The 27,639-nt window shown below is 47.6% G+C and overlaps 1 protein-coding gene across 1 annotated transcript in view; it reads left to right on the top strand.

Annotated features, from left to right (window-relative positions):
- The window catches only part of NUP205 (nucleoporin 205), a 967,082-nt gene that overhangs the window by 607,658 nt on the left and 331,785 nt on the right, over window positions 1-27,639 (top strand). Inside the window, exon 24 of the mRNA XM_086952983.1 lies at window positions 21,238-21,387. Coding sequence (XP_086809109.1) covers window positions 21,238-21,387 — 150 coding nt within the window. The remainder of the gene's footprint in view (window positions 1-21,237; window positions 21,388-27,639) is intronic.

The raw sequence follows: 27,639 nt of genomic DNA, 5'->3' as shown, positions 1-27,639 counted from the left end.
GTACGTTTTGTTTTTGTGTATAAGAGATGGGCCTTCTATGCTTAGCGGACATACTTTGCATGTTCGATACAAAAGGGGACGATGGACGGAGCGTTTGAGCCAATCAAACACTCACCCCTAGTCAACTGATCTGGGTTTAATCCATAATCATTATTTAGCCCACTCTGCCACCCCAGTTCAGACATGGCCATATGCAAATCAGTCTGACCCTGTGCCTCATGGGAACAGTCCAGCCCGAACTGCCAAGCCATGTCTTCCCTGGACCGGAAACAAGCATCCTGGGACCGGTTTCGGATTCATAATCCTCATCAGCTAGGCTATCTTGAATCCAGTGGCCAAGTGAGCAAGGGACTCACGTCTGAGCATACCCTGTCAACTTAGGGGGAACAAAGCGATACAAAAGGGGACGATGGACGGAGCGTTTGAGCCAATCAAACACTCAACCCCAGTCAACTGATCTGGGTTTAATCCATCACGATTCTTTAGCTCACTCAGCCACCCCAGTTCAGACATGGCCATATGCAAATCAGTCTGACCCTGTGCCTCATGGGAACAGTCCAGCCCGAACTGCCAAGCCATGTCTTCCCTGGACCGGAAACAAGCATCCTGGGACCGGTTTCGGATTGCATGTTCCACATTTGAAGTGGCCCAGGATCGGTGGAAGTCCCAGTTGGTCTCGTAGGTTGGGTGGTTTGGGAGGTTAGAGGAAAGCCTGAACAACACTGTCTTTTACGTTGCGTCCTCTCTTGAAGGCAAACAGGGGGTTTTCTTCCATATTCAGTTCTGGTGCAACCAGATTCCAGTATTTCATCAGTCTTTTTCACCATGTTGCTTTTTGAGTGAAAGGTGGTGACACATACTTTGTTGTTAGTTGCTGGTTTCTTGTCCTTAGGATCTAGGAGTTGTTCTCTGGGGCAGTACCAAGCCCTCTTCTTGGCGCGTTTGAGGAGTCCCAGGGGATAGCCCTGATCACGTAGGCGTTTGGTCAATACTTCACTTTTTTTAAAGAAGTCACGTCTGCTGGTGCAGTTTCTTCTCATTCGTAAGTATTGGCCCTAAGGCAGATTGTCTCATAGGTTTCGAGGGTGGTGCGAGTTATATTTGAGTAGCGTGTTTCTTTCTGTAGCCTCTCTGTAGAGGTCACAATAGATCATGTCATTCTCCACCTGGAATGAGAGGTTTAAGAAGGCTATGGTGTTGCGGTCGTAGATTATGGTGAATCGGATGTCATTGCTTCTTTCATTGAGCCACTCAAACTTGTTTAGGTTGGATTCTGTGCCGGTCCAGATCCTAATGACGTCGTCAATATACCTTTTCCGGACAGTTATTGAGTCAATGTATGGATTCTCGTGTGTATACAAATGCTCCTCCTTGTAGCTGTCCATATATATTTGCCAGGCTGGGTGCATAGGTCGTGCCCATAGCCACTCCCTTGCATTGGAAGTAGAATTGTTGTTTAAAGATGAAATAATTATTTTTCATAGCAATCTCTAGGAGGTTGATCAGAAAACTTGTTGGTATCCAATGTGGAGCTGGACGTCTGTCCAGTGTAGCTCGGATGATCTCAATAGCCTTGTCCTGGGGTATGGAGGTGTAGAGCGAGGAAACGTCCAATATTACCATAAACTGTGTAGTGTTGTTGTATGGTTGATTTTCCAGTAGTTGAATGATATGCATTGAATCGCGAACGTATGATTTTGTTTGGGGGACCAGTGGTTGCAAGAAATGGTCTTTAAACTGGTTTACAGGTTCCAGCACTGAACCGCAACCGGAATTGATTGGTCTGCCGAGCAGGTTTACCAGGCTCTTTTTGCAGTGTGTATATGGTTGGGATGCGTGGTTCCTTGCTGATCAGGAATTCCTTTTCAGAGGTGCTTAGGAATCCTTCGTTGAGGAACTGTGGTGTCAAGAAACATGCAATTTGCTGAGATATTTTATGAAAACCAGACACTAATATCTACTTTGAATAAAAATGATATACAATTTATATGGACAATAGTAAGGACATAGGCTTTCAAGAGCTGGACATTTCGCCCTCATATTCAGATACAAGGGGCACTAGTGTGTTTTCGAAAGTGAACTCAGTCCTTTACATATTTTTTAAAGGGGTCTAATTCCGGGTTACAAGGCCACAGCGCCTGTATGTACAGGCCTGCAAAACTCAGAAAAAATGAGACAAACCACTAGTAGATTCATTAAAGTGAGGATGCTATTTAAGCAGGGGTGTGGCTTTCAGTGGTGCAGCATGTGCAGGGGCACCGGGGCCAAGAGGCCCGGAAAGTGCACTGAACCCGGATTACTGATGTATTTTGCAATTCTAACCTTAGCCAGGAAGGCAAGTTTCTTACTTCGCACTTGGGCCCATGATACTCACTGGCTACGTCACTGTGTCTGAGATTAACACCATGTGCGCTACACGTTTTCCCGCTGTGCGCTGACTTTTGCGAAAACCCGCGGTTCATGACGAGCTCAGCTCGTCATGAGCGTACGACAGGCGTAACTCATGACTAGCTGAGCTCGTCATGAGCGTCGAAGGGGTTAAAAGATGTTGAGGGAGACTCTATGAAGGTATGTTACATTACTCTGTTTGAAGTATTAAGCTTTTGAAGCGAGCATACACGGTATCTATATGGTCCCTACGCGCACGTCGTAGAGATGAGGACCAGAAAAAAAGAAAGGTATTAAAGGTAGCACGCTATGGCTTTGTAGATAGGAACACATCATCAGAAGAAATGCAGAATGCAGGGGTGAAGATGTAAATGAAATAAATACATCTCATAGTAGGGTGTTTTGGAACGCAGTGATAACATACTTTCCTATAGAAGAAACCAATTCAACTCCACAATAGTTACAACTCGGCTAGAATGTTTTTCTCCAGCTTATTTTAGTACTAACAAACTACTTTTTTTTTTTTAGAGGAGGGTAACCTAATAATCAAAAAAAGTAAACTCCCCAGATACTCTTGTTTTGGAAACAAACAGAGGATTCGGCCAAATATGCATTTCCTCAGAGCAGAAATTGATTGTTTCAATTACCGTTTGAATGTTCTTAAGGGCAGAGACACTGTTAGGCAGTGGTAAACTGGGAAACAGCCCAGGGCGCTATCCTCTAAGGAGCGTCATTGGGAATTTATTTTTCTCTCCATATGACCTTTATTTCTACCTCTCAGCCTGTTTTCTCTCTGCTTATCTATATTTCATGCTCTGACATGTCTGTGTAAGGATTTTGAGATTAAACCAAGACATGTTGTAACTGTTTTTAAGAGACCCTATCTCTGAAAATGTAATGTATAATTATTACTTAACACCATGCAGGTTTTGAATTAGCAGAAAATTAGTAATTAAGTTTAAAAAAGTTAATCAAATCATGGGGGCCCACATTGTGTTGCCAGGGTCTCAATAATGTAGATAAGACTAGAGTCTTAACAGCAAGTATACTGTGATCAGTAGAGGGCAAGTCATATGAACGTAAGAGTCAGTTGTAATTTACACCCCCTAGCCCCATTAGTTCATTATTAGGTTTGACCCACTGGCCACTTCAGGGCGCTGAATTCCCCATCTTTGTACATTTTAGAGCCTCGGTCACACATTATCTTTCAAGGCACAAACTGAGATTCCTGTATAATGGTTCACAGAGGTACTGGGCCTGTAGTTTATTTCACACGGTTCACCTCTGCAGTAAGCCAGGAGGTACCCGCAGCTTCCAAGGTTTGAACCTGGCCATCTCGCCTTGGCTCCTGCTGCAAACCAGAGATGCTCTGGGCAACCTTGACCTTTGACCCATGAATATTTTAGCCAATCAGGCCTTCGTGCGGATGTTACTCTCAAAAACGCAATTCTCCGATGTGAACCATTATAGAATAGAATCATCATAATAAGTGTAATCTTATAAAGCGGAAAGGATGAGAAATACGAGGCAGTGATAACCCTATTTCCAATTAAATGTGGTTTGTCTAGTTTTTAATGCGAAACAGGCACATTCTGATTTAAATGTTTTCAAGAATATATAAGAAAACGCAATGGGCAGATCCTACACGCGATTCTGACCTAGAGGTCACTTTTAATGTTTGTTTACTGAAATCAGTGTATATGAGCAGTGCATATAAATATACAGTCTCACTTAATCCAAGGGGAGAAAAGTACTGCACATGTGCGTTTTACTATTACGAAAAGGAAAACACACCTTTTAATTCACACAAGTAAGTCGTGCTTATTACCAGGTAGTAATAATAATAAACAACTCTGCATGCTCAGGTTCTTAACTGTAAAAACATCCTTCCTATCACGTTACGCGAATTATTAAATGCGAGCTATTGTCTTGATACCAGTCAGATAATTTGATGAAATTTCACAATCCGTCTGGGCGCCGGGCCATTTTACAAACGTGTCCCGTAAGTCCTGCACGTGCTGGCCTGTTACAGCCTTCAGTCACCAGTCCCAAGCTCCCCGGCCTGTCCACACCCGCTGTTTTACAAGGGACTCTGCAGCGAGGCCTCACGCACAAATTAGAGTAAGCCTGTCAATCTAGGGGCAAAAGCTATTTTTTGGTGCTTGTTTATAAATACGACTTATACAGCCCCTCTGCCACCTCTTACACATGTGAAAGAGTACAATTTGACACTGCATAACAACTGTTATATGAAACATAACTTTTGTTGAATTTGTGCGATCCAAAACTCTGTACCACAGTATTTCCTTATGGTAAAGCACAAACTTCTTAGGTGGAGAAACCCAGTGAAAGTGGCGGAGCTTTGCTTTATTGGTGTAGCCCAGACTGCCTTTCCATTTAAGAAAATATATTAAGAGAAACACTCATTAGAAAAAAATAGAAGCGGACTACCCGACACAAAAGTATTTTTACACACCAAGTCATTACCCCCAGAGAGATAATGTAGAACAATATTCAGATAAGATTATTGTGACTGTTGAGAGGTCCAGTTCAAGTACTGATTCCAGTATTCAGCACTTTGTTAGCGCTCATTGTCGCTAACAAAGAACGTCGGAAGGATTCAGCAGTCTACTGAATAATTAAGACTGTACTCCGTACAGAATGAAAGGATGCAGGACGGAGCTGCGGATGTATACATAACCTGCACTGGCTGCGCAGATAGATATGGCTTCATTTTGAGCCCTCGATCAACGCATTGAAGAGAAACCTACAACACAAACAAGCTTGCGAGTGGTGCACGCGCACACGCCGCAGCAAGCGATCTGTTTTCAATTATCGCATCCCGTGTCTGGGCACGATAATTGAAAACAGATGTCGGTGTGCAGGTAACAGACACGAATAGGCCATGGGCGGAGCAACGTGACCGCCTTTGGCCTATTGCATGCTGTCTTTCTAAAAAAGACTGCAAATGCCAATACCGTGGACGAGCGTGTGCGATCCCAGGGTCCGTTTTGGAACCCTCTACAAAAGGGCTCTCACCTGCGCGTGCAGTGCTGCGCACTGCATCGCTAGGGACGAGCCCTAAAATAGAAGGCAACAAGGGTCAAAATGAGGAGTGAAAAGTGCCAAAAATTAGGCCAAAGCAGGATAAAGTGCTAATGCAAGAGAGGCGAGACAAAGCAGAGTGGAAAGTGGGCATTGGGAGGCAAAAGAGGAGTGAGCAGGAAGAGTGGGAAAAGATGAAAACATGCAAAAGATGCAAGCGGTGAGAAGTGAGAGAGAGGCAGGGATACTTGAATAAGATGGAGGAAGGCAAGGGGACCCCAGTCCAGTGTCGCGGACCAGAGCAAGGCCCAAAAGGATCGGGCATCTGTATGTTACTGGAGATTCTGTGGTGTTTGATTTCATAGATTGTCACGTAGAATTTAACCCACCTTCTGTAGAAGTGGCTTCAAAAACTTTGTGGCACTTTTTACTGCCCTATGTTGCTGTTGATCATTTTCTAATTATATTAACGGTTAATTATCTAGGTTCTTCCAAATTTCATGTCAAGATTGTTTTGTATTGTTCTGCACACTTTCCATCGAGGCCTTATAGTGTTGTGTTGGATACTGAATAGTGAGTGAATCTTGTAAGCGAAAGTCATTGGGGAGCAAGCCTGGGGTAAAAGACGGGAATGAGAAAATGAAAGGTGAGAAAGATGGAGAAGGAAAGGTGAAGTGAAAGAGATGGAGAAGTTAACATGGTATGGGACTCCTTCAACCTAATGAGGATGAGCTACTACCTCTCTCTCAGTAGTGTGTTCATTCAGCTCATACCACTAAATGATAGTCCTTGGTACATGTCTTTCTTTGTAGATCCTAGTTTTTTTTTTGTATTCTATTTACCTACTTGATAAGTCCCCATTTGTCTAAAGCACTGACTGTATTTTACCACTTCTGAAAGTAAGCCTTCACTTCTTGCCATCTCTGCCTCGAGATGCCCACCCACCTACTGATAGCATTAAGTTCCCGAAGTTGGTCACTTGGTTATCCACTTGGATTGGAGTCGTAATTTAGCCTTGGAAACCATTGGTAAATGACTGTACTAAACAAGCATTTACAATGCAGTGGTCTCCGCATTATTAAAGGTAGAGCTATTGGCATTGCTCATGACTCTTTTTTTAAATCATAAATAAATGGCATTGTCATTTACATTGCCAATAGCTTAATCACTCACAAATGCATGACCTATTGCATTTACACCCACATATAGCCACACACACACCCAGAGCCACACACACACCCAGAGCCACACATACACCCAGAGCCACACAAACACCCAGAGCCACACATACACCCAGAGCCACACATACACCCAGAGCCACACATACACCCAGAGCCACACATACACCCAGAGCCACACATACACCCAGAGCCACACATACACCCAGAGCCACACATACACCCAGAGCCACACATACACCCAGAGCCACACATACACCCAGAGCCACACATACACCCAGAGCCACACATACACCCAGAGCCACACATACACCCATTGCCACACATACACACCCAGAGCCACATACACACACAGGGGAGCAAGCACAGCCAGGGGGGCAGCGAAGCAAGCACAGCCAGGGGGGCAGGGAAGCAAGCAGAGCCAGGGGACAGGGAAGCAAGCAGAGCCAGGCGACAGGGGAGCAAGCACAGGCAGGGGAGCAAGCACAGCCAGGGGCAGGGGAGCAAACACAGCCAGGGTGCAGAGGAGCAAGCACAGCCAGGGGGCAGGACTCGTGTGGCAAAGCAGTTGAACACCTGATAGAAGGTAACTGGGTTAAGCAGAATTAGGTAGTTATTAGATCATAAGATGACTGAAGCACAGAAAGGAGGTGTTATCCCCACTAGAAGATGTTTTCCCCAGAAAGGTCTGTGGAAGGTGCACTTCTTGAAATGTGGGCTACAGCGATTTTTTTTTTTGTAGGATTGCGTGTTTCGAGAGCTTTCAGCCAAGGATAACTTCTGAGAACGGTAACTGGGAGGGTTAACATGTATCTCTTTTAATTATAACATCATTTGTGGCTACATCGAGGCAAAGGGCTGCAAAGAGGGTGGCACTGTAAATAAAACGCACATAACAAATCAGCCCTTTGCATTTAAGGGGCAGATTAGTAAAATCTCATTTTTGCACAAAAATTAGGTGCTTTATATCAACACCGAAATGAGGTAGTCGAGGTTGCATTGTATCGGTGACATCAAGGCTCAGAGGGGGACTTCCTTCAGCATGTTTGCAGATTCTGTCCAGTGCAGCCTTAAGCAGGCCAGCTGAGATGTTAAAACCAGAAATATGAGTGCCTGGCAGTACTCCCCGTTAGTGGTTATACTGCTGAGGTCACTTGAAAGCAAGTTGGGAGTGGACTTGCTTCCACTAGAATTATGCAATTCATTAATGTTCACACATCTTCAACCACAGACAAAAAAGGAGGTCTACCTAGGAACGAGTTGACAATTTGAAAATATAATTAATTTGCATGGGATGACCTGGGAATCTGATGCAATCACGACTCGTGGTCTATGCTACCAGGATTCACGCTCTGGGTGTGCTGCGCCTGCCTGGACGGAGGAGGGCTGCGGGCAGAAGGAAGGGGGGACGAGGAGAGACGAAGGAGAGCTGCGGGCAGAGGGAAGGGGGGGAGGAGAGACCAAGGAGAGCTGCGGGCAGAGGGAAGGGGGGGCGAGGAGAGACGAAGGAGAGCTGTGGGCAGAGGGAAGGTGGGGCGAGAAGAGACGAAGGAGAGCTGCGGGCAGAGGGAGGGGGGGCGAGGAGAGACAAAGGCTACCTACTTAAATTGAGAACGTTCGGATCTGTTACGGTTTTTCAGGACATCCACTTAATATACCTATATACAAATAACCTTAATTGGAGTCTTTCACAGAGTCGAAGTGGTAATTGTGTTGTTACACCTCTCCTGGATCTATTTGGACACCACAGCTTTACATGATTAAACAGAGAATGTGTGCTAAAGAAGAGGAAACTCACAGCAGTCTAGATAGGAAACGCGTCAATTTTTGAAACAAAGTGAGTGCCGACGATGAGAATAACCTACTGGTCACAATATACTTCCCTTTATTTTTTTTAGGGCAGGCACAGGGAAGGGGGGCGAGGGGAGACCAAGGAGAGCTGCGGGCAGAGGGAAGGGGGGGCGAGGAGAGACCAAGGAGAGCTGCGGGCAGAGGGAAGGGAGTCGAGGAGAGACCAAGGAGAGCTGCGGGCAGAAGGAAGGGGGGGTGCGAGGAGAGACCAAGGAGAGCTGCGGGCAGAGGGAAGGGGGGGGGGAAGAGAGACAGAAACTCGGGATCAGACTGGATGCTAATGCCAAGAAACAGATCGGAGAACGAGGCAATGGTTGAGCTGGAAATACGGGAATGGTGTGTCAGCGGGCGGTAGAATGGGTATGTGTCTACAAGGAATTGAGCAGCGGTGTTGGGGACAAAATACAGCGGCTTCTTTCGTTTTACCTTGACTGGAAGACGGACGGTGGCACCCGGAGCAGAGGAGATGCCACAGAGGAGCCGCTGTAAGGAAGCAGCGGATCGCGTAAGACACAGTCGGGTCGGGTCCAGTCTGGTCACTGTAAGGAGGGCGCTGGCGGGTGTCAAAACTGGAAGTCTGCCTACTTGGAGAACACTGGACACCAAAAGCGAGGAGCAGCAAGGGAACCGGGACATCTGAGGCAAAAGTCGGCAACGGCAAAATGGTGGCCGAAAAGCTCCGAAAATTTCTGATTCGGGGGCGTGTTTTGGCGTTCTGAGTGACGGATGACGTCACAGGTAGAAAGAACGCCAAAAACACGCCCCTGAATCCGAAAGAGATGGGGCTTGTTTGGAGTGACGCCTCTCTCCTCCAATGGCTGGCCTACATTTAGGAAGCCAGCCAATGGAGGAGAGAGGCGGGTTCAAGCCCCATACTCAAAAACATAAAATCTCCTCCCGGAGACTGCGCAAGCGCAGCCTTTCGGTCCTCGACCTAAAAAGGATATAGCTCACTAACCTTTCACTGCCTCAGAACCCCAGGAAAAGGCTTACATCAATCAAATAGAAGTGTCACAGAGCTTGGCCCCATGGGTACATAGAATCTTGCTCCCTGTGTGGAGAGATCTGATGGACAGATTACCTGTCTGAACTCTGCTTGAGCCTACAGTTTGCCAATCTCTACAAACTCTTCTGTACTATTGTGTAAGGTTCCTCAGCTCTATCGCTTAGTTACCTACAATGACTGAAAGGAATCTGAGCAAAGCTACCGTTTTATACAGACTGTCTTTGGTCGCGGTCACTGTGGAGTGCTGGCTAAGAGGGGCCTAATATGGATATGGTCATACCACTTAATTTATCAGATGTAATGCATGGTCTTTTTAAGATGTTACTCTGATTGCGGTGTGTCTCAGTTAGCTGTTCTTCAGCTCAAACTCACTTTAATCTTTTTTGTTTTGTACTTTTGCAACAACTATGTGTTTTCAAATGCATCTTCAGCATTTGTTGCATCAAGGTTTTACGTCTTAGAACTTTAATGGTTTGTTCATTGTAATTGTATGACTTTGGCTTTCAGAGGTGCTAGAAAGCTTGTATTTCTTTCATATTGTAGTTGTGTTAATGGATTGGAAACGCGCACTATCGAATCGGGATTCTCACCGTAGATTTTATAGGATCCTCAACAGTGATGATCTGTCAGTGGCAGGTTTCCGCTGACAAACTGATGACTGATAGTGACCATATTGGGTCTGTCCTCCACTAGGAGAGGTCTCACATGCCAGAGACATTTTTTGAATCTTTGATATAAAACAATGTGCTTAAAATGTCTGCAATAGATTGACTGTATTTACAAAATGTAGGGGGTAGTGGCACGATAAAAAAAACATGTACAGGATGTGTTTTGGGAAAGAATTAGGTATCCCACACATCTATACAAAGAAGCATCTGGTCAACATGTTTGACTACTGTGGATCTATGGCTTTCGTCAGGACCAAGGCTTGATTTCCGAATTCCTTCATATAACCAATTTGGCTACTTTTCCCTAGTTATGGTACTTGTTTCTCAATAGAGCGTTTTAGGTGCCTGTGTCTTACCTTCACGAAAACCCGTTGAGGCTCCTTAAGTGTGGAAGGGAGGCAGACTAGCGACGCTCCGCGATGCAGAAGATTCCATTCTAATAGGTGTCCTCCTATCCTGTACATATTTTTCAATCTTTCCGCTACCTGTAGGAAAGTACCCCTTTTTTCATGGTTACCCCCCATAATCCCCCACCACACTTTTTGACTGACATGTGATGCAACTTGACTTGATGTGCCCTGGGTCCCTGTCAATCAGGTTCCCCGGGCCTGTGTTCTTTACCAACCTGTTACTTTGTACCCACAGTTTGCACATCTCTGGCCACATGTAAGCCCCTTGGTCACAGTGCCCTTGATACCCCTGGTACCTTTTACAACAAAGCCCTCTAAGGGCTGCAGCACCTATTGTGCCGCCCATATTGGCCCTGTACCTTAACACCCACACACTGCCATTGTAGGGTGCGTCTTTTGGTGCAGAGGAAAATGAAGTCGGCATGGCACACATCCCTGTGTGCCATGCCTGCAATCTACTGCCTGTGGCCTAGGTAAGCCACCCCTCTAGCAGGGTGCACTAGACCACAGGTGGGGTTACAGCTACATGAGCACTTTACCCCTACAGAGTCTAAGTCCATTCTTAGACATTGTAAGTGCAGTAAAGCCATGAAGAGTATATCTTCTGGGGGTTGGTCATTACAAACTCCACAGCACCGTAGTGGCTTTACTGAAAACCTGGAAGTTTGGTAGCAAACTTCTCAGCACATTAAACCCACATTGATGTCAGTGTGGGATTTAATGCAGAAGGCACTCTGAGGGCGTCTTAGAGATACCTCCTGAAAAACCTACCTGTCCTGGTGGGGTTCCTGAATGTCTGCCACCATTTGCCACTACCAGACAGATTTCTAGACCCCTGGGTTGAGGGCTATCCTGGGCAGAGGTATCCTGCCTCCTCCAAGATGGGTCTGGGTCCACAAAGGTAAAGCTTCAAAGGCCTGCTGCCTTTGTAAGCTGTCCCTGCCTTTTGTCCACAGCAACTGGCTCATGCCGTTCTGGCTGCCACGTTGGGAGGGAGACTCGGCAGGAAAACAGAGTTAGGAGGAGAGGTGTGCCCTCCTTTGCCAACACCCCCACGCCCCACTCGCACCCCCTCCCTCAGGTGGAGGAGGCGAGGTGAAGTGCACATCTGAGTTCCCTCCATCTTGAAGATGAGGGGACCCAGCCAATTAGCGAGAGGCATATGGCACCTTCCCACTGGAGGGTCGCAGAATAGGGGTGTACCCACCCCAAGGAAGTGACCTATTAGTGTCGACCAGCACACCCTTTTAAGCGCCCCTAAATTTAGGGTCGACCCAGAACCTTGCCTCCTCATATATTAGGACGAAACAAGGTCCAAAGAGCTGTGCTGACCCAGGAAGAAGACGACACAGACTGCTTTGGCCCCAGCCCTGCTGGCCTGTCCTGACTACAGCGGAAACCCCGGCATGTCCAGAAGGCCCCAAGAGTCCCGAGGACCTGCCCTACATCCATATTGAAGACTCGGTTTCCCATGAAACCAGCTTTGATCATCCACCACAGAATCCGGATCCCTGCGGCTCTGCACCACTCCGTACCCGACGCCTACTGCCCGAGTTCAAGTGGCCCAACACCGTGAGGAGGTCTCCCCTGCGATCCTGACCTGGGATCTGATGATCCTCGACCTACCTCAAGTTTCAAGCCGATGCCTGCAGCCTCTACCTGAAGGGTCCCCCCGACTGTGACCGAAGTTGGTAAGAAGATCTTTTGCCAAAAGACACCCCTGCACCCAATGCCTTACAGCCTTGGGTGGCTCAACCAACTGGTGTCCAGGCATCACTCAAGACCCAAATTCCCTCTTTGTCGCCTCCAGGAAGCCTCCCTGCCCGATCCTGCAGCCTTTTCTTTGCGCCTCTGTACTTCTGGTCCTGCAGCTGGCCCTGCAGCGTCTGTGCTGATTGTTGGCCCCTGCAGTGCTGATCTTAACCCCAGGAGTTCCCACAACCGAGTGGCCTGCCCGTAAGCAGCCCATGACCGAAGGCCCCCTTAACCTTATTGACTAACATTAGGCAACTACACTCTGCACCCGGCTGCCCCAGCGCTGCTTGTAGCGCAATTAGAGTGCAGGACTGGTCCTTGGGGAACTTACAGGTTGAGTACTTACCTGCAAACCATTAACACACTTTTTCCCATAGGAACCATGGTTTAGTTTTATTCCTTAAAATGTTTCGTGTCAAGCTGAACTTTTGTATGAAAGAAAAGTAACTGTATTTTAAACATGAAAAAGGTCTTACTTACCTTTGTGTTGTAAAATCCCCTGTGTGATATCTATGCCTATCACCCCAAGTAGTCAATGGAATCCAAAAGTAACACAAAAGTAATCAAAAGTAATTTCTATGGAATGTAAACAGTTTTTAAAGCCAATACAAACCTGTAACTATTGCAAATCAATTCCGAAATTGCACTTCCTTGGAAAGTTTTACAATTGCAAGTACATTTTCCCCACCGGTACCAAGTCCTTCTTGGTTCTAGAAATAAAACTTAAGTATACTTTTTTTGTACTTAACCAATTGATCAGGATTCTGTCTCCGAGTGTGTGTAATCACTCCTTGATTGAGTTAATGTATTAAATGCTTAACACACTCTCCTGATCAGCCTAACTGCTTGACCAATCTATCACAAAAAGAGCTGTTCTCCAGTATTGGGCTGTCTTTCATAGATTCACATGCTTGAACATTCCCTGTCGTCGAAGTGGGAGTCCCACGGTACAGAACATAGCAATATAGCAATAACATAACCATAGTATAAAAAACAAATAAAAAAAATAGAGTAGCATTGAAACATAAAGCTTAATAGATAGAAAGACTTGTCACTTTATTAACATATCCAGGTCATTGTAAACAGTCCAAACTCCAGCCAATTAGGCGTTAGCACCCTCTAGAATTTTCTCCTCAAAGGCTCAGGCCCTCAGATTTTCTACTGCACATCGTGTGAAGGGAATCTCCCTGAGCTCTGCTCAGTTTTTTTCTCTTTTTCTTCAAAAAGGAGTATGTTTTGCCATGTCCGCTAAGAAGTCCCTCTTCAGACCCTGTGGAACAGGTGGAAAACAGCTAATTCATTCTGAAGATCCTCATAAAAAGTGAATATTTTGCCTCTATCCTGAGCATCAGGTAAAGGATTGTAAAATTTGCAGGACTTTCTCTCAAAAGACCTTGAAGGACAGAGAGGGGCGTCTCCTTCTGTGGCTACAGAAGTTGAAGACTATGGATAACCCCCTGTCCGATGTAGAAAGTGTGTCCTCTGTCCGGACTGCTTCATCTTTGAAGAGAGCCTGTGAGTCAGAGAAGGTTTCTCCTAAAATTAAAGTGGTGAAGAAACATCATGTTAAGTCCACAGACCTGCTTTCATATTCAAAAGGGGTGCTCCCAGCCCCTCAGAGTCTATCTTTACCCTCTACGCCCCAAGATCTGACTCTCAGGCGTCCAAGACTCTAGCCGAGCAGTTATTACCTAAGAAACTGGCTATTTTGCGCGTCGTCGCTCCCTCTGTTGATGAGGACTTCTGTCGTCGCTTCTACAATGACGACTTCAGCTTCTTCGTCTATGATGCTGGCTATGATCCTCTCATTGGCTACACCGATGTCGACGTTTGTGTCAGTAAAGGTGAGGCCTCTGTCGTCTACGGTGCCTTTGACTTTGTCGACGGTGTCTACTAAGCAGAAGAAGCATTCGTCGACGCACACTTAGTCGGCGAAAAGTTCAACTTTTTCGACTGTGGCTTTGCTGACGGTGGCTTTGTCGATGGTAGATCAATGGCAACATCTCTCGCCGACAACGACAGCGTCGACAGCTGCATCCATGGATTTAGTTCCATTATAGTCTACAGGCTCTCTCCTTCAACGCAGACTGTCTTCTTTGGATACCTTGTTACCAATCCAATCAACGCCTCATCTCCCAGCAGAACTGTTTTCTTCTGACGCTGGTGAGGGTGATTAACAGGAGGATGGCAGGTTTCGGGCAGCTCACAGTCCCTCTGAACTGCTAATTAAATGCCAAGATTTTTATGACGATCAGGACTATGAGGATTATTCAGAGCATACCGGCCAACCAGCACCGGAACTTCCCATGGCGCAAATGCCCATGTCCCTTATTTCCAATCTTCAATTTATGCTGACTGACTATTACAGTCGTTTTCCAACCTCAGTCCAGACCACTCCTGAACCACAAACACCTCTTCCATCTCCGCTTGTTGCAGAGCCGCTTCCCCCATCTTCTGCATCGGCGTCAAGGTTCCAACGCCGGGATACTCCACATGTCATTGAGGATGACAATGATGAGGATGATGACAGAGAAGAGGGTGAGCTCGATGATAGATCTCTCCTCACTGAATGGGACAATTATCAGATTCAAACACCGTCTCCCCCAATCCAACTCCTCTGGATTCTCCGCTGGTGGGTATCGGCGGATTCTAAGTCCTTATGGAAAGAGCAGCAACAAGATTTCACCTCCCTATGGTCACCAGAGACAAGGGTTGTTTCTTGTATGACTTTAAAGATCAGCCACAGTAACAAGTACGTGCTATTCCAATCATAGATTTTATTTGGCAAGAGGGTCTCAAGCTCATGCAGAACCCTAATTCCATTCCTGCTGTTCTGCCACGTATGGATAAGAAGTACAAGGCCCCTGCCAATTCACCTGCTTGTCTTATTGCACAGCTGAAACCCGATTCCATTATTACTCAGGCGGCACAACGTTGTGCCTGAAATCGTTCATCTCCACTATCGGCTCCTCCGGACCGTGAGGGAAGACTGCTTCTGCTATTTGCAAAAAGATCTCCACTATGGCAGCAACTACAGTCTACAATTCTTTGGCTATCCTTGGCCGGTATGATCGACAAATGTGGTCGGATATTTCTTCTCTCGTAGAATTGATACCAGAACCTTCCAAGGCAGAAGCATCGAAAATTCTTCAAGAAGGGGAAAGGATTTCCTCAGAGATTATCGATTGTGCTGTTGATGTATCTTCGACTGGCTTTCGCCTACTGGCAGGAGCGGTAGTCCTCCGGCGGCAGGGCTTGTTAAAAGCTACTTCTTTCCGTCAGGAGGTACAGTCGAAAATATTGGACATGCCTTATGACGGTGAATCACTGTTCAGCCAGCACATTGAAGATGCCCTTCAGACGATCAAGAAGGACACCAACACTGCTCGTGCTCTCGGTACTCTTCAATTTAAAAAGCAGCCCTTTTGAGGTGCGAGGGGCCTTTCTGGGAGGTTCCAATCAGTACTGGTAGTACAACTTTTTTCAAAATCAACGTTACTCCTCCGTAAATCAACAGACGTAGAGACAGCCGCCGGCGGCCTCTTACAAGCAATACAGAGGTAAATTGTCTTATAGAGGCAGAGGTTCATCCAAGAAACAATGACTTTTTACATCTGCCACCCTCCATAGCTCCCACACACACAAAGGTTGGAGGTTGAATCTCCCGTTTTTACTCCAAATGGTCACAACTTACTAAAGATAGATGGGTTCTGGATATTGTGCACAGGGGGCACGCTTTAGAGTTTGAAAAACTCCCTCCCAATTCTCCGCCCAGAGGTGGTCCTCCTGCCCATCTGAAGAAACTTTTGGGTCAACTCACAATCTTGTTGAGAAAATGCGCGATCGAAGCTACAAAGGGGCAGAAGTTTCTATTCAAGGTTATTCCTTATACAGAACAAGTCGGGAGAATGGTGCCCCATTCTGGACCTACGGTCCCTAAACAAATACCTCAGAAAGGAAACATTTCGAATGTTGTCTTTTCAGGAGGTGCTTCCTTTACTATTCCAGAATGAATACATGACCACACTGGTCCATCAAGATGCCTATTCTTCCCAGGTACAGAAAATTCCTCAGATTCAGAGTGGCTGGAAGTGATTTCCAATTCAAGGTCCTTCCATTTGGCCTCGTTCTGCGCCCCGGGTGTTTACCTAGATCCTGGTGCCTGTGACAACGTATCTTCGTCTACAAGGCTTACAGATATTTCCCTATCTCGACGACTATCTTCTAAAGGCACAGTCGTTCGTACTGGCATCCTGTCACACATTACTTTGCAGGTCCTTCTTCCAGTCTCTGGGCCTTACTTTCAACCTGGAAAAGTCTCAATTTGTTCCTGTTCAACTCAGGACATTCTTGAAGGCTATAATAGACATGAAACTGACAAAAGCCTTTGTGTCCTTCGAAAGGCGTCAACGACTTTGCAATCTTGCGAACTCCCTCTAGTCAGGAAAGTCCGTTTCTGTTCGGCCGTTGAAGTCTTTGCTGGGGATGCTGTCCTCTGGCATTCCCCTAGTCCCTCACTGCTGACTGAAAATGAGACCCATCTAGGAGGAACTTGACAAGCAATGGACTCAAGTTTCAAGATCTTTCAACGATATGGTCAAGGTCACCTCCCAGATGAAAACAGCTCTGTTATGGTGGACCCTCGAAACAAACGTATCAGCAGGCCCTCCATTTCTGGAGGCACCCTAAGTTTCACTCTCACAGCAGACGTATTCCTCGAAGGGTGGGGTGCACACCTTCAGGGCTTCACAGTCAAAGGAAGGTGGGATACCTGCCCAAAGGAACTGGCACATCAATCTTCTGGAGTTATTGGCCATATTTCTGGGGCTAAAGTCTTTTCACACCATCATTCAGGGAGCTTCGGTGTTGATCCGGACGGACAACACAACATGCATGCACTATATAAACAAACAAGGGGGCACAAGGACCATTTTGCTATCCCTTCAGGCTCACCAAATCTGGGATCGGGCGATCCAGCATCAAATCACTCTTGACGGCAGTACATGATTCGGCAAAATCCAACATTCTAGCGGACTCCTTGAGCAGGTCAACCTCATCCAACCATGAGTGGGAATTACATCAACCCACACTGGATCACATCTTTCGGTTATGGGGTCCCCCCAATCTGGATCGGTTCGCAACCAATCTGAACCGCAAATACCCATTCTACACAAGATGGTTTCCCCAACCAGAGTTGTGCTGGAATGCTTTTTTGATGAACTGGTCAAAAATATATGCCTACGCTTTTCCGCCGATTCCTCTGGTCCCCAGGGTGCTTCGGAAAATGAGAGGGAGCCTTGCCACATTATTCTAATAGCTCCCAGGTGGCCTCGACAAATCTGGTTTACAGAACTCCTGCTCCTGTCGCAGTGCATCCCGATTCTGATCTGCCCAATTCCAGATCTTCTTACAATGGATCAGGGACAGGTGTGTCATCCCGATCTGGCATCTCTTCGTTTAGCGGCCTTGAACCTGAGCACTATGAGTTTGCCAACTGGAACATTCCTTCAGACTGCAGGGAAGTTCTTGCTAAGGCTAGGGCAGCCTCCACTGTGAAAACCTACAAACTCAAATGGAAACGGTTTTGTCTTTGGTGTGAAACTGCTAACGTACACCACGATCATTCGACAACAGACCAACTTTTGCCTTTTTTACATCTGGCAAAATAAGGCCTTTCCCATGCTACCCGTAAAGTTTTTTCTGGCTTCAATTTCAAGATTTCGGCAGGATGGCTCCACCTCTTTACTCCTCCAGAGTAATTCAACAATTCTTGAAGGGCCTGTTTCGAATGTTCCCCCAATTCGTCGCCTGCCTCCTCCTTGGCATTTAAACATTGTATTGGCACAGCTCATGTAAGCCCCGTTTGAGCCTATCCATAAGGTCGATCTCAAATTCATTTCTTGGAAGACTTCGCTGCTGTTGGCTCTCACCTCTTCTCGTCGAGTCAGTGACATTCATGCGTTTGCTACAAAACCACCTTTACTTCAATTCACCAAGGACTATATCTTGCTCCGCACCAATCCGGCTTTTATCCCCAAAGTGCCATCTGATTTCTATCTTAATGAGCCGGTCATTTTAAAGACTTTTTTCCCTAATCCTCCAACATCAGCGGAGAAAGCATTACATTCATCAGATGTCAAGAGATGTCTGAAATTTTATCTTCAAAGAACGGCTACTATCTGTAAGACTGATCAACTTTTTGTAGCCTACGGACGGATGTGAAAGGGGCATCCAGTCACCAAACAGACGATTGCACGCTGGATATCTACTGCAATTGGTTTTTGACATCAGCAAGCTGGGAAACCACTTAGTCGTGGTCCCTCGAAGGCCTCTCAGGATCGGCTCGTTGCTCAAATGGGTCCCCCTATTGACAACCTCAATTCTGAACTGCCATAAAGGCACAGAAGATTGAGGGAGTCAATCGAAGGAAGGAAAGTATGGGAACAGCGGGGAGGGAGACCTGTAAAGAATGAAAGGTTTCCGTAAGACACAGGTTCAACATAAACAAGTATAACAGACCCTGCTAATTTCCACATAGCAGCCCCTGTCTACCTGTAAAGAAAATTAACCATGATGTGCAGCCATGCAAAGAAGGATGATTGGGTAGTCATCTGAGCCTTCTCTGGGATACCTAGTTTTACGTAGTAGCAGACCTTTATATAAAACTCAAGACTGGGTACTGTGGATAAAGGAACAACATATAAACATCTCCTCACCATGATTAGAAATAATCACTTATGCATTTTTTATGGGGGAAAGATAACGATGTCCGGTACCCACCCGTATGGGTGTGTATGTAGGCTTCACAAGGTAAGAAGTATAGGCACCTCCACCTACCACTCTATGACCCCCTGCAAAGATGAGACTAACATACACACACATTAAATACATATAAATCCTGGTATTCAATAAAGAGTTTGTAAATCAAACGATGCCTTTAAATATTTAGGTTGTGTTCATGAGAAAGGTCTGTTCATAAGTATCGAAACAATATACCACCTGGTATCAGAGTTCACCCCAGATGCGAGTGAATCGCAGTAGAAGGTTATGCAAAGTTCTCAGCTTTGGAAATGTTCTAGCAAGGCTATTGTCTTAAGGACACGCTATGTCCTCGTGTAGAAATTAACTGCTGCTTAGGAGCGAGCGCTCGGAATACGCAAATTGACTCTTGGCAGTGTCACCGACAACCGTAACTGTCGCTTAGGAACGAACGCTCGAAATATGCAAATTAACTCTTGGCGGTGTCACCGACACACGTAACTGTCGCTTAGGAGCGAACGCTCGAATTATGCAAATTGACTCTTGGCGGTGTCACAGACACCCTTACCCCAACGCACAGGAAGATTCGGCAGGTCTGAAATCGCTGTTTGCCTCCGGATATGTGCACCCTTGCACTCGAATAATCAGCAGTGTTTTGGTCTCCGGCTTTCATAGACGACCGGAACCTTCTCGCCGCGTCACTTCCTGTGCACGCGCGTCTCACTGCAAGGCAGTTGGGAGCGGTAGTTCCCGGAATGCCGCCTCCCCCTTCCATTCCTCCCGCATCTCGCGGAAAAGGACGGCGGGCCTATTCCAGTAAGCGGGGAAACGAGAGGCTCAGCGGTCGGGGTCCCAACCATGACACACTTGCTACAACTGTTCGAGCACATTCTACCAGAACAGGTTCCTCTTCTACCTCGCTGTTTGCTGGTGTACCTCTTCAGCACATCTGCAGAGCTGCAACATGGTCCAACAGACACACCTTTATCAAGCACTACTGTCAGGAAGCTGCTGACAACGCTGATAGAGCCGTGGGACAAGCGGTCTTACGTAATCACTTTAAATAAGGTGAGCCTTTGTTGCCTCCCTCTTCCTGTATACAAGGTAGCTGTTTTTTTCTATGATGGAGTTTTGTTTATCGCACTGTGTTTTACGATTATGTATGGTTTACCTTGCATAGTTTTGGTATCACTGCTAACTACTCTTATTCAAGCCTGTGACTCTATGAAAGACACCCCAATACTAGAGAAGAACAAAAGTAACTTACCTGTAAATTGTGGTTCTCCAGTATTGGTGTATTGTTTTAGATTCACATGCGACCCACCCTCCTCCCCTCAGAGGCTCTGCTTTCCTACTTGACGCTTATGTCACTCTTGTGCTACGAAAAACGGAGGGCCTCAGCCTCTGAGGAGAACATTCTAGAGGCTGCTAACGCCTGATTGGCTGGAGTTTGGACTATTTACAATTACCTCGATATGTTAAGAAAGTGACAAGTCTTTCTATCTATTAAACTCTGTTTCAATGCTACTCTATGTTTTTTTCTTACCTATACTATGGTTATGTTATTGCTATGTTATGGTCCGTTGGACTCCCACTTCGACGACTGGGAATATTCAAGCATGTGAATCTATGAAAGACACCAATACTGGAGAACCACGGTTTACAGGTAAGTAACTTTTGTTCTTAGTTATCTAATTTAGCCTCTGCTACACCTCTGGATATCCCCTGGACTTTGCACACTATAACTTACTTTGGTATAGTCTATACAGAGCCAGCTTTCTACGCTACCTCCTATATTTTGTAAATAGTCATAATATTTTGGAGGTAGGGGGCAGTTTCAAACACATTGTTTTATTTCAAGGATCCCAAAAATGTCTGTGGCATGAGACATCTCCTCCTGGTGGATGACAAACCCAATGATTTCACTATCAGTCATCAGTATGTCAGTGGAAAACCTGCCACTGACAGAACATCGCTGTTGAGAGTCCTACAAGAATGTCCATTAGGGAGCCTCGATTTGATATTGTGCTCTTCCACTCTCTTTGACTCTATTGCTATCCCCTAGAAAGCAAAGTGTAACGATTTCTAGCCACTCCCTCTCCCTTGCCCCTCCCCCCCCTGATATTTGAAGAAGTCTACATGAATTATTCACCCGCTGGTCTGTTATTTCTTTTTAGAACATGAGATCTCTGCCCTAAACCAGATGTCCTGGCTCATGAAGACTGCCTCAATAGAACTCCGTGTGACATCACTGAACCGCCAGCGCTCCCATACGCAAAGGCTTCTGCAGCTGATTTTGGATGATATGCCAATGAGACTGTATTCTTGTAAGTTTTTTTAATTTGACATTGGGGTAAATATAATGTGTAGTGAATCTGTAGCAACAAAGATCAAGGGCTATCTTCAGTGTTCATGACTTAAGTGAAAATGTCATGCCATCCTCCTAGATTAACTTGCAGTACTAAATAACATATTTTAATTTGAAACTAATTCTGCTTGGGAGGCTTCATGCTGATTGTTCACTTAGACATGTATTTAAGGGGCATGTACTCTGCCTCTCTGTACGGAATGTGCACATTTACTAACATTATGTGCATTTATTTTCGGCTCATTTTTGAAGGAAATGATCCAAGCTGCAATGACTTTATAATGTTCATTAGTGCTATATCTATTATTTGAATGCAACATGATGGGATCATGCAGAAGCTATGCTAAACCTAATAATATAAATGTTCTTGGTTCTAAAAGGTAAAACTTTGGACTCCTTGAATCCTGGTTATGTCACTGTGTAGTGGAGTAATTCTGCACTTGAGCATGGTATCTATTTTGAGGATTTTGAGCCTTGGTGTTGGTTGGGGTTGCCGTGGTATTTAAAAATTGATGGGTAGGGGGGTGTGGCCAAGATGGCGACCTGGTTTGCTGAGGCTCCTCGCTGTGGCCCTTCGACCTCAGTGTTTTCTGCACGCTGTCCCCCTGCAAAGTGCTGTAAAGTATAGCGCAGGGAGTGGGGGGTCCCTCGGCGCCCTTCGAGAGAGGTTGATCAAGTTACCTATCCCCAGAACGCTGCTCCGATCGCTTAGGCCAGCTCCGGCGAGCTTCAGCAATATGGCCTATAGACAGTGACGGCGGTGGGGAATTGCCGTATCGGGGCCGCTGCACCATCCCGCGATTGCTCTTGCCTGAAGCAGAGGTACGGCGTAGGGTAGCGAACGGATCCGGTGTTGCCTGAAGGGAGCCCTGACTCGCTGTTCAAGAGCACCCACTGCGCCGGAGGCAGTGGCCTGGTGGGCGCGAAACCGGGAACACCGCCTTTGCCTGGCCAGGCATCCGGGGGCCCGTGAAGACGTTTGCCTGACCTAGGGAGGCCCCCCTGCAGAGCGTGTACCGGAGCAGCACACCCGGAAGAGATCCTGCCGTGCCCTGAGGGTGAAGACTGCCGTGCCGCTCGCCCCAGGTCGGCCCGGACGAATGTATGACGTTACAACGAATTCCGTTGCAACGCATGCCTTTTCCACGCATGCGTTACAACGGAATTCATTATCCACGCTTAACCTTTACCTCGAATATACCTTTAACACGCATACATTTACAACGTTTTTCATTGTAAATGTATGCATGGTGAGGGCATACTCTTGATAAAGGTTATAACTCTCCCCTTAAATGCCCCCTGCCTCCACTCCTTATATTTACCCCTGCCCTTAACCCTTAATTTATATATATTTATTTTACTAAAATGCCCCTTACCTTTTAACTCGCCTTCTCTCCTTCTTCTTTGTTTACGTCGGTCGTACGTCGTTGAGAGGAAGCGGAAGTTACTTTCCGTTTCCTCTCTAACGACGTCGATTGCTTCAGCTTCGTCTTCACTTCGGCTTTTCAGGTAAGTTTTTTTTGGGGGGGGGGGGAGACCCCCCCAGCCCCCCTTTTTATCCCAACGCTTTATTTTTTTATGGGGGAGACCCCCCAAACCCCCCCCTTTTTTTTCATTTACCACACATGCCTTTACTACGTATTTTGTAGTAAAGGTATGCGTGGTAAAACCTCTCGTTGTAACCACGCATGCGTTGTAAAGCATGCGTGGTAAAGGATTTAGTGGAAACGGCTTCGTTGTAGAGGCCGTTTCCCGGCCCGGACAAGCTCGGCAAAGATGGTGGCTGCCTGGTAAGAGAGCAGCGGCTCTGCGGTGCCGGGAGAGCTGTAGAGCCCTGAGCAATCTGACAGCCACTGTGGGGAGCAAACGGCGAACATTAAGCACCCCCCGCCCTGCAGGGGGTGCTCCGCTTCACCAGGGGACACAGTACAGGCAGCAGAGGAGGCGACGGGTAGGTGCGAAACTCTAGCGCGCTGCTGCGGCCCTGCCTTAAAAGCCCGCCGAGATCGGTGCGGGAAGGCCCTTATTCCCCCGGGCCCCACCGCGGGGCTTGCGGAGGTGGAGGTGGAGGTGACAACTCCCTATGCAAGGCCCAGTGGACTGGATGTGATATTTGTGGGGGAGCCTATACCTTGGCCTAGTGCTGTCTTCGTCAATTTCCTGTGGTGAGCTGCGTGGGTAGGCCTGAGACTGGATGAAAGGCTGGCCCCCGTCGGACGTTCGCTGGACACTGCTCTCGTACCCCCGCAAACTGTGTATTGACGCCGGCCCCCTTACTGACCACGTCCAGGGGACAGAGGCGCGGATCTGCGGACTGAACTGCAGGGTGCGGGGCCCGGACCACACGAGTGAGCCCTGACCAACGCGGGCGGGTGTGGTGTCTACAGATACGTTAAAGGCCCCCCTGGGATCCACGGCGGCATATGACCTACCTGCATAGGCCCTGGGAACTGCAAGTAGGAGCTTGTGGAGTGCGAGCTTCCGTCTCTGCAGCGTTGATCCGTGAACCGTGCTTTTGAGTGGGCCTGGTTGCGGCGTCTCCCTTGTGGAAGGAGTCTAGTTCTCAAAGGAGGCGTCACCTCGGCCAGTGTGGGGCACTGCGGACAGTGGAAGCTGGATAGCAGGGCTCAAAGGCCTACCAGGCATAGCGCTGGTCCTTACATGTAGGCGCTACTCTTGGAGACCATGATCTGGGGGGACTTTTAATGTGGACCGCCCTCCTGATTCTCGCTGCACTCTCTTTGATGGTGGTTGCCCTCCAGCTGTCCCGCCGCACCGTTCCTCACAAGGCCAGACTGAGCTCGCATTTGCCCTCCATGCTGTGGTCCGGTGCACTTATTTAGGGGCTTCAGGCCTGGAGTGGCTGCTACGCCTAGAGCGCCTTTCCCATTGGGCGGGCCCTACAGCATTATCCCCTGGCATGGCTTCCGTGAGGAAGAAGGGGGACCCACATTGAAAGAAATGCTCACCAAGGGGTCGAGGCTGGGCGATACGGGTCAACTTGCATCACCGGCATCGCCTTTGACCACCTGGCAGGCTGAGTGAGAGGGGCCCGTCACTAGGTCTTTTCTGGAAACTATCTTTAACACGCTCAGACGATTTTCAAACCCTAAAACAGGAGGTCCGCGAAATACGCCGGGATGTTGATGCACTGGGCGAACGTGTGGCCGCTGTTGGGCAGAAGGATCGATCTAAATCGGAGGAAATTGAACATCTGCAACAGGAGGTACTCCGCCTTCAGGACGAATAGGTGGACTTGCAAGCTCATGCAGAGTACCTCGAAATTAGGTCCCGAAGGAATAACATCCGGGTGAGAGGCGTTCCATTGCAGGCCGAGGGGAAAGATGTCACGGGGTACCTTTAGGCCTCTTCAGGGACATACTGGGGGTTGACCAGGACTTTGAGGTTCGCATCGACCGAGCCCACTGTGTGGGTTTATGGAGGAAAGCCCCGGCCCCTCCACCCGACATCTTAGCCTTCCTGACGGATTTCCCCCTCAAAGAACGTGTTCTGAGAGAGGCCGTTCAAAACAACCGATTACTTGCCAGGGACACGCCATTGCTCTCTATCAGGATTTGGCCTCTATCACTCCAGAAACGTAAAGCCTTTAGGGAGGTGACCGCTTTCCGTAAATCCAAGGGGGTGTCCTACTCTTGGGGCCATCCTTTTCGCATAAGTTTAAAATGGAACGGTAAGCTCCAGCAACTCTGGTCCCTTCAGGAAGCTAACGAGCTTTTGGGCCTCACTCAAAACGGTCCGAATTCCTCCCCAAAGCTTTCACTGAGGTCGTCGAGGGACGAATGAATGGCAGACGATAAGGCGTCATCGCTCGCCTAACTCCGGAGCAAAACCAGACCAAGCTGCAATGAACGCTGAGAGAGTTTTGGCTTTGGCTGCTGTTTCCTGAGATACCACGGCCCCTGATTTTCTATAAACAGGCAATGGGGACTGCAGACGCATGAGTTACTAGCTAGCGGTGGCGGGCGGCGGGCGGAGAGCCTGGGTCGCCCTGGTACCATGACTATTCTACTTCTTCAGGACCGAGTGACTGCAGCTAAGGCTGCGGATGCTGGACAGTTTTTGAGATTGGGGGAGGGTTTGTTGGCGTTAGGGTGGGGGGAGGATCGGGAATGGGATGGGAGGGGGGGACTGGGTAGAGGGTGGGTGGAACCGGTGTGCAATCTTTGGGGTAGATATGTAGTAGGATTCTTATGCGCTAAGGAGCTTATGCAGCAGCGCTTCTTGCTTTTTCCCTTTTGATAATTGGTCACTACACGACCGCACCACTTCCAAGTCCTTTCTTATGACCCAAGTCTTAACTCTTAATGTGAAGGGGTTGAACAACCCCATCAAGAGACGTGCGATTCTTAGATACCTGGAGAATTCGGGGGCCTCTATCTGTCTACTACAGGAGACACATTTTCTACCTAAAGACTGGCATAGAATGAGGTCCCGGGCTTTACTCCACCAATTTTATTCTTCTATGCAGGATAAAAAGGGGGGGGGGGCCATACTCCTTGCGAGGCACTTCCAGAGCAGGATTGGGGATAAGGTAGCAGAGACGAAAGGAAGACTGTTGGCATACAGGTTTTGGGTGGGCGACACCTGTATAGTTATAGGTTCTATATATATATATACTCCCAATTCTGGTAAAGAGCCATTTCTTACAGATTCAATTTCGGACATCCTCCGTTATCAGGACGGAGGGATCTTATTGGGGGGGGGATCTTAACATATTTATGGATTTAGAGAAGGACAAGTCAGGTCATAGGCACGGGGTCACGGGGACGATTTCTAAGGTAGGGGCAGAATAGCTCCAAGATAGAGGGCTGGTAGACATCTGGAGGGCAGCTCTTCCCCACAGCACGCAATACTCCTTTTATTCCCATGTACTCCACACCTATGCTCGCCTCGATCACTTAATAGAGTCCTCCAAACTTAATGCCCTGGTCCGTTTGGTCGAAATTATCCAGGCGGCGTTGTCCGATCATGAAGCAGTGCAGTTGACTCTCGACCTGCGCCCCACGGGCAAACAGAGAGGGAAAACGGAGATTGCGGGAATCTCTGTTGCAGCGGCCGGAGACTTGCCAACAATTGCAAAAGTGCATGGCAGACTACTTGACATCTAATGACACCGTCGAGAGTCCACTGACGGCCCTTTGGGGAGCTCTCAAAGCGGTAGTGAGGGGGTAGCTTATCGCTATCTCCGCAGCTGACAACCGCGCGCATAGGGAGAAGAGAGGAGTTGGCAGCTAGAGTGCTGGAACTCAAGCGCGCGTACACAGCCGGACCGGGGCCCTGCGCATGTGGTGGCAACTCAAAGTAGCCAGAGCACAACTTTCTAGTTTGGACCTCGATAGAGGTGAATATGCCGCTCTCCCTTTCAAGCACTGATATATAGGGGCAACAGGACAGTCAAGCGCCTCACGAGCAAACTCCTGGCGCGCACTGAGTGCTCCAGAATTGCGGCTATCCATACATCGAACGGGGATCGGGTCGAAGGCGATTATCAGATTGCTGAGGCCTTCCGAACTTTCTATGCCTCCTTATAGAGCAGGGACCCCACCATTGACGGCGCAAATGAGGGATACCTTAGTCGGGCTGCCACTACAGCTCTTAACGCTTCAGGTGCGGCGGAACACACAGTCAGTGTATATGCGGATGACATTTTAGCGACTCTTACTTCACCTTGACGCTCCGTTCCAGCTTTTCTGCGGGAGCTTGAGGAGTTCGGCAAGGTATTGGGCTTTAAGGTCAATGTGGGGAAATCTATGCTCTTGACCCTAGGCCTTCATGAGAATGCCCCGGTAGATGCTTTTATGGAGCTAGGGGGACTACGTACCCAGCGCGAAATCCCATACCTGGGGATAGCGCTAACCCCATCTACCGGCCTAACACTCACCCGTAACTATACCAATCTCACCTCCCAAGTGACTAATGCCCTGCGCCGCTGGAGGACGCACCCCCTGTCGCTGTTAGGTAGGGTAGCTGCAGTAAAAATTTCTATACTGCCCAAAATATTATATATTTTTCAGACAATACCAGTTGCACCCCCTCTGCGCTATATCCACACGCTGCAACACTTTATTTGGGCCGGGAAACGGTTGCAGCTTCCTCGCGATTTGGCCTATCGTCCTCCTGCTGAGGGCAGTTTAGTGATCCCCAATCTATTACAAGGCGGTCCAACTTTGCTATTTAGTGGAATGGAGCA

The sequence above is a fragment of the Lissotriton vulgaris genome, chromosome 1_2 (genome assembly GCF_964263255.1).
Source record: "Lissotriton vulgaris chromosome 1_2, aLisVul1.2, whole genome shotgun sequence".
Taxonomy (NCBI): Eukaryota; Metazoa; Chordata; class Amphibia; order Caudata; family Salamandridae; genus Lissotriton; species Lissotriton vulgaris.
The sequence above is the reverse complement of the archived record's forward strand: the minus strand, read 5'-3'. Positions and strand labels throughout refer to the sequence as shown.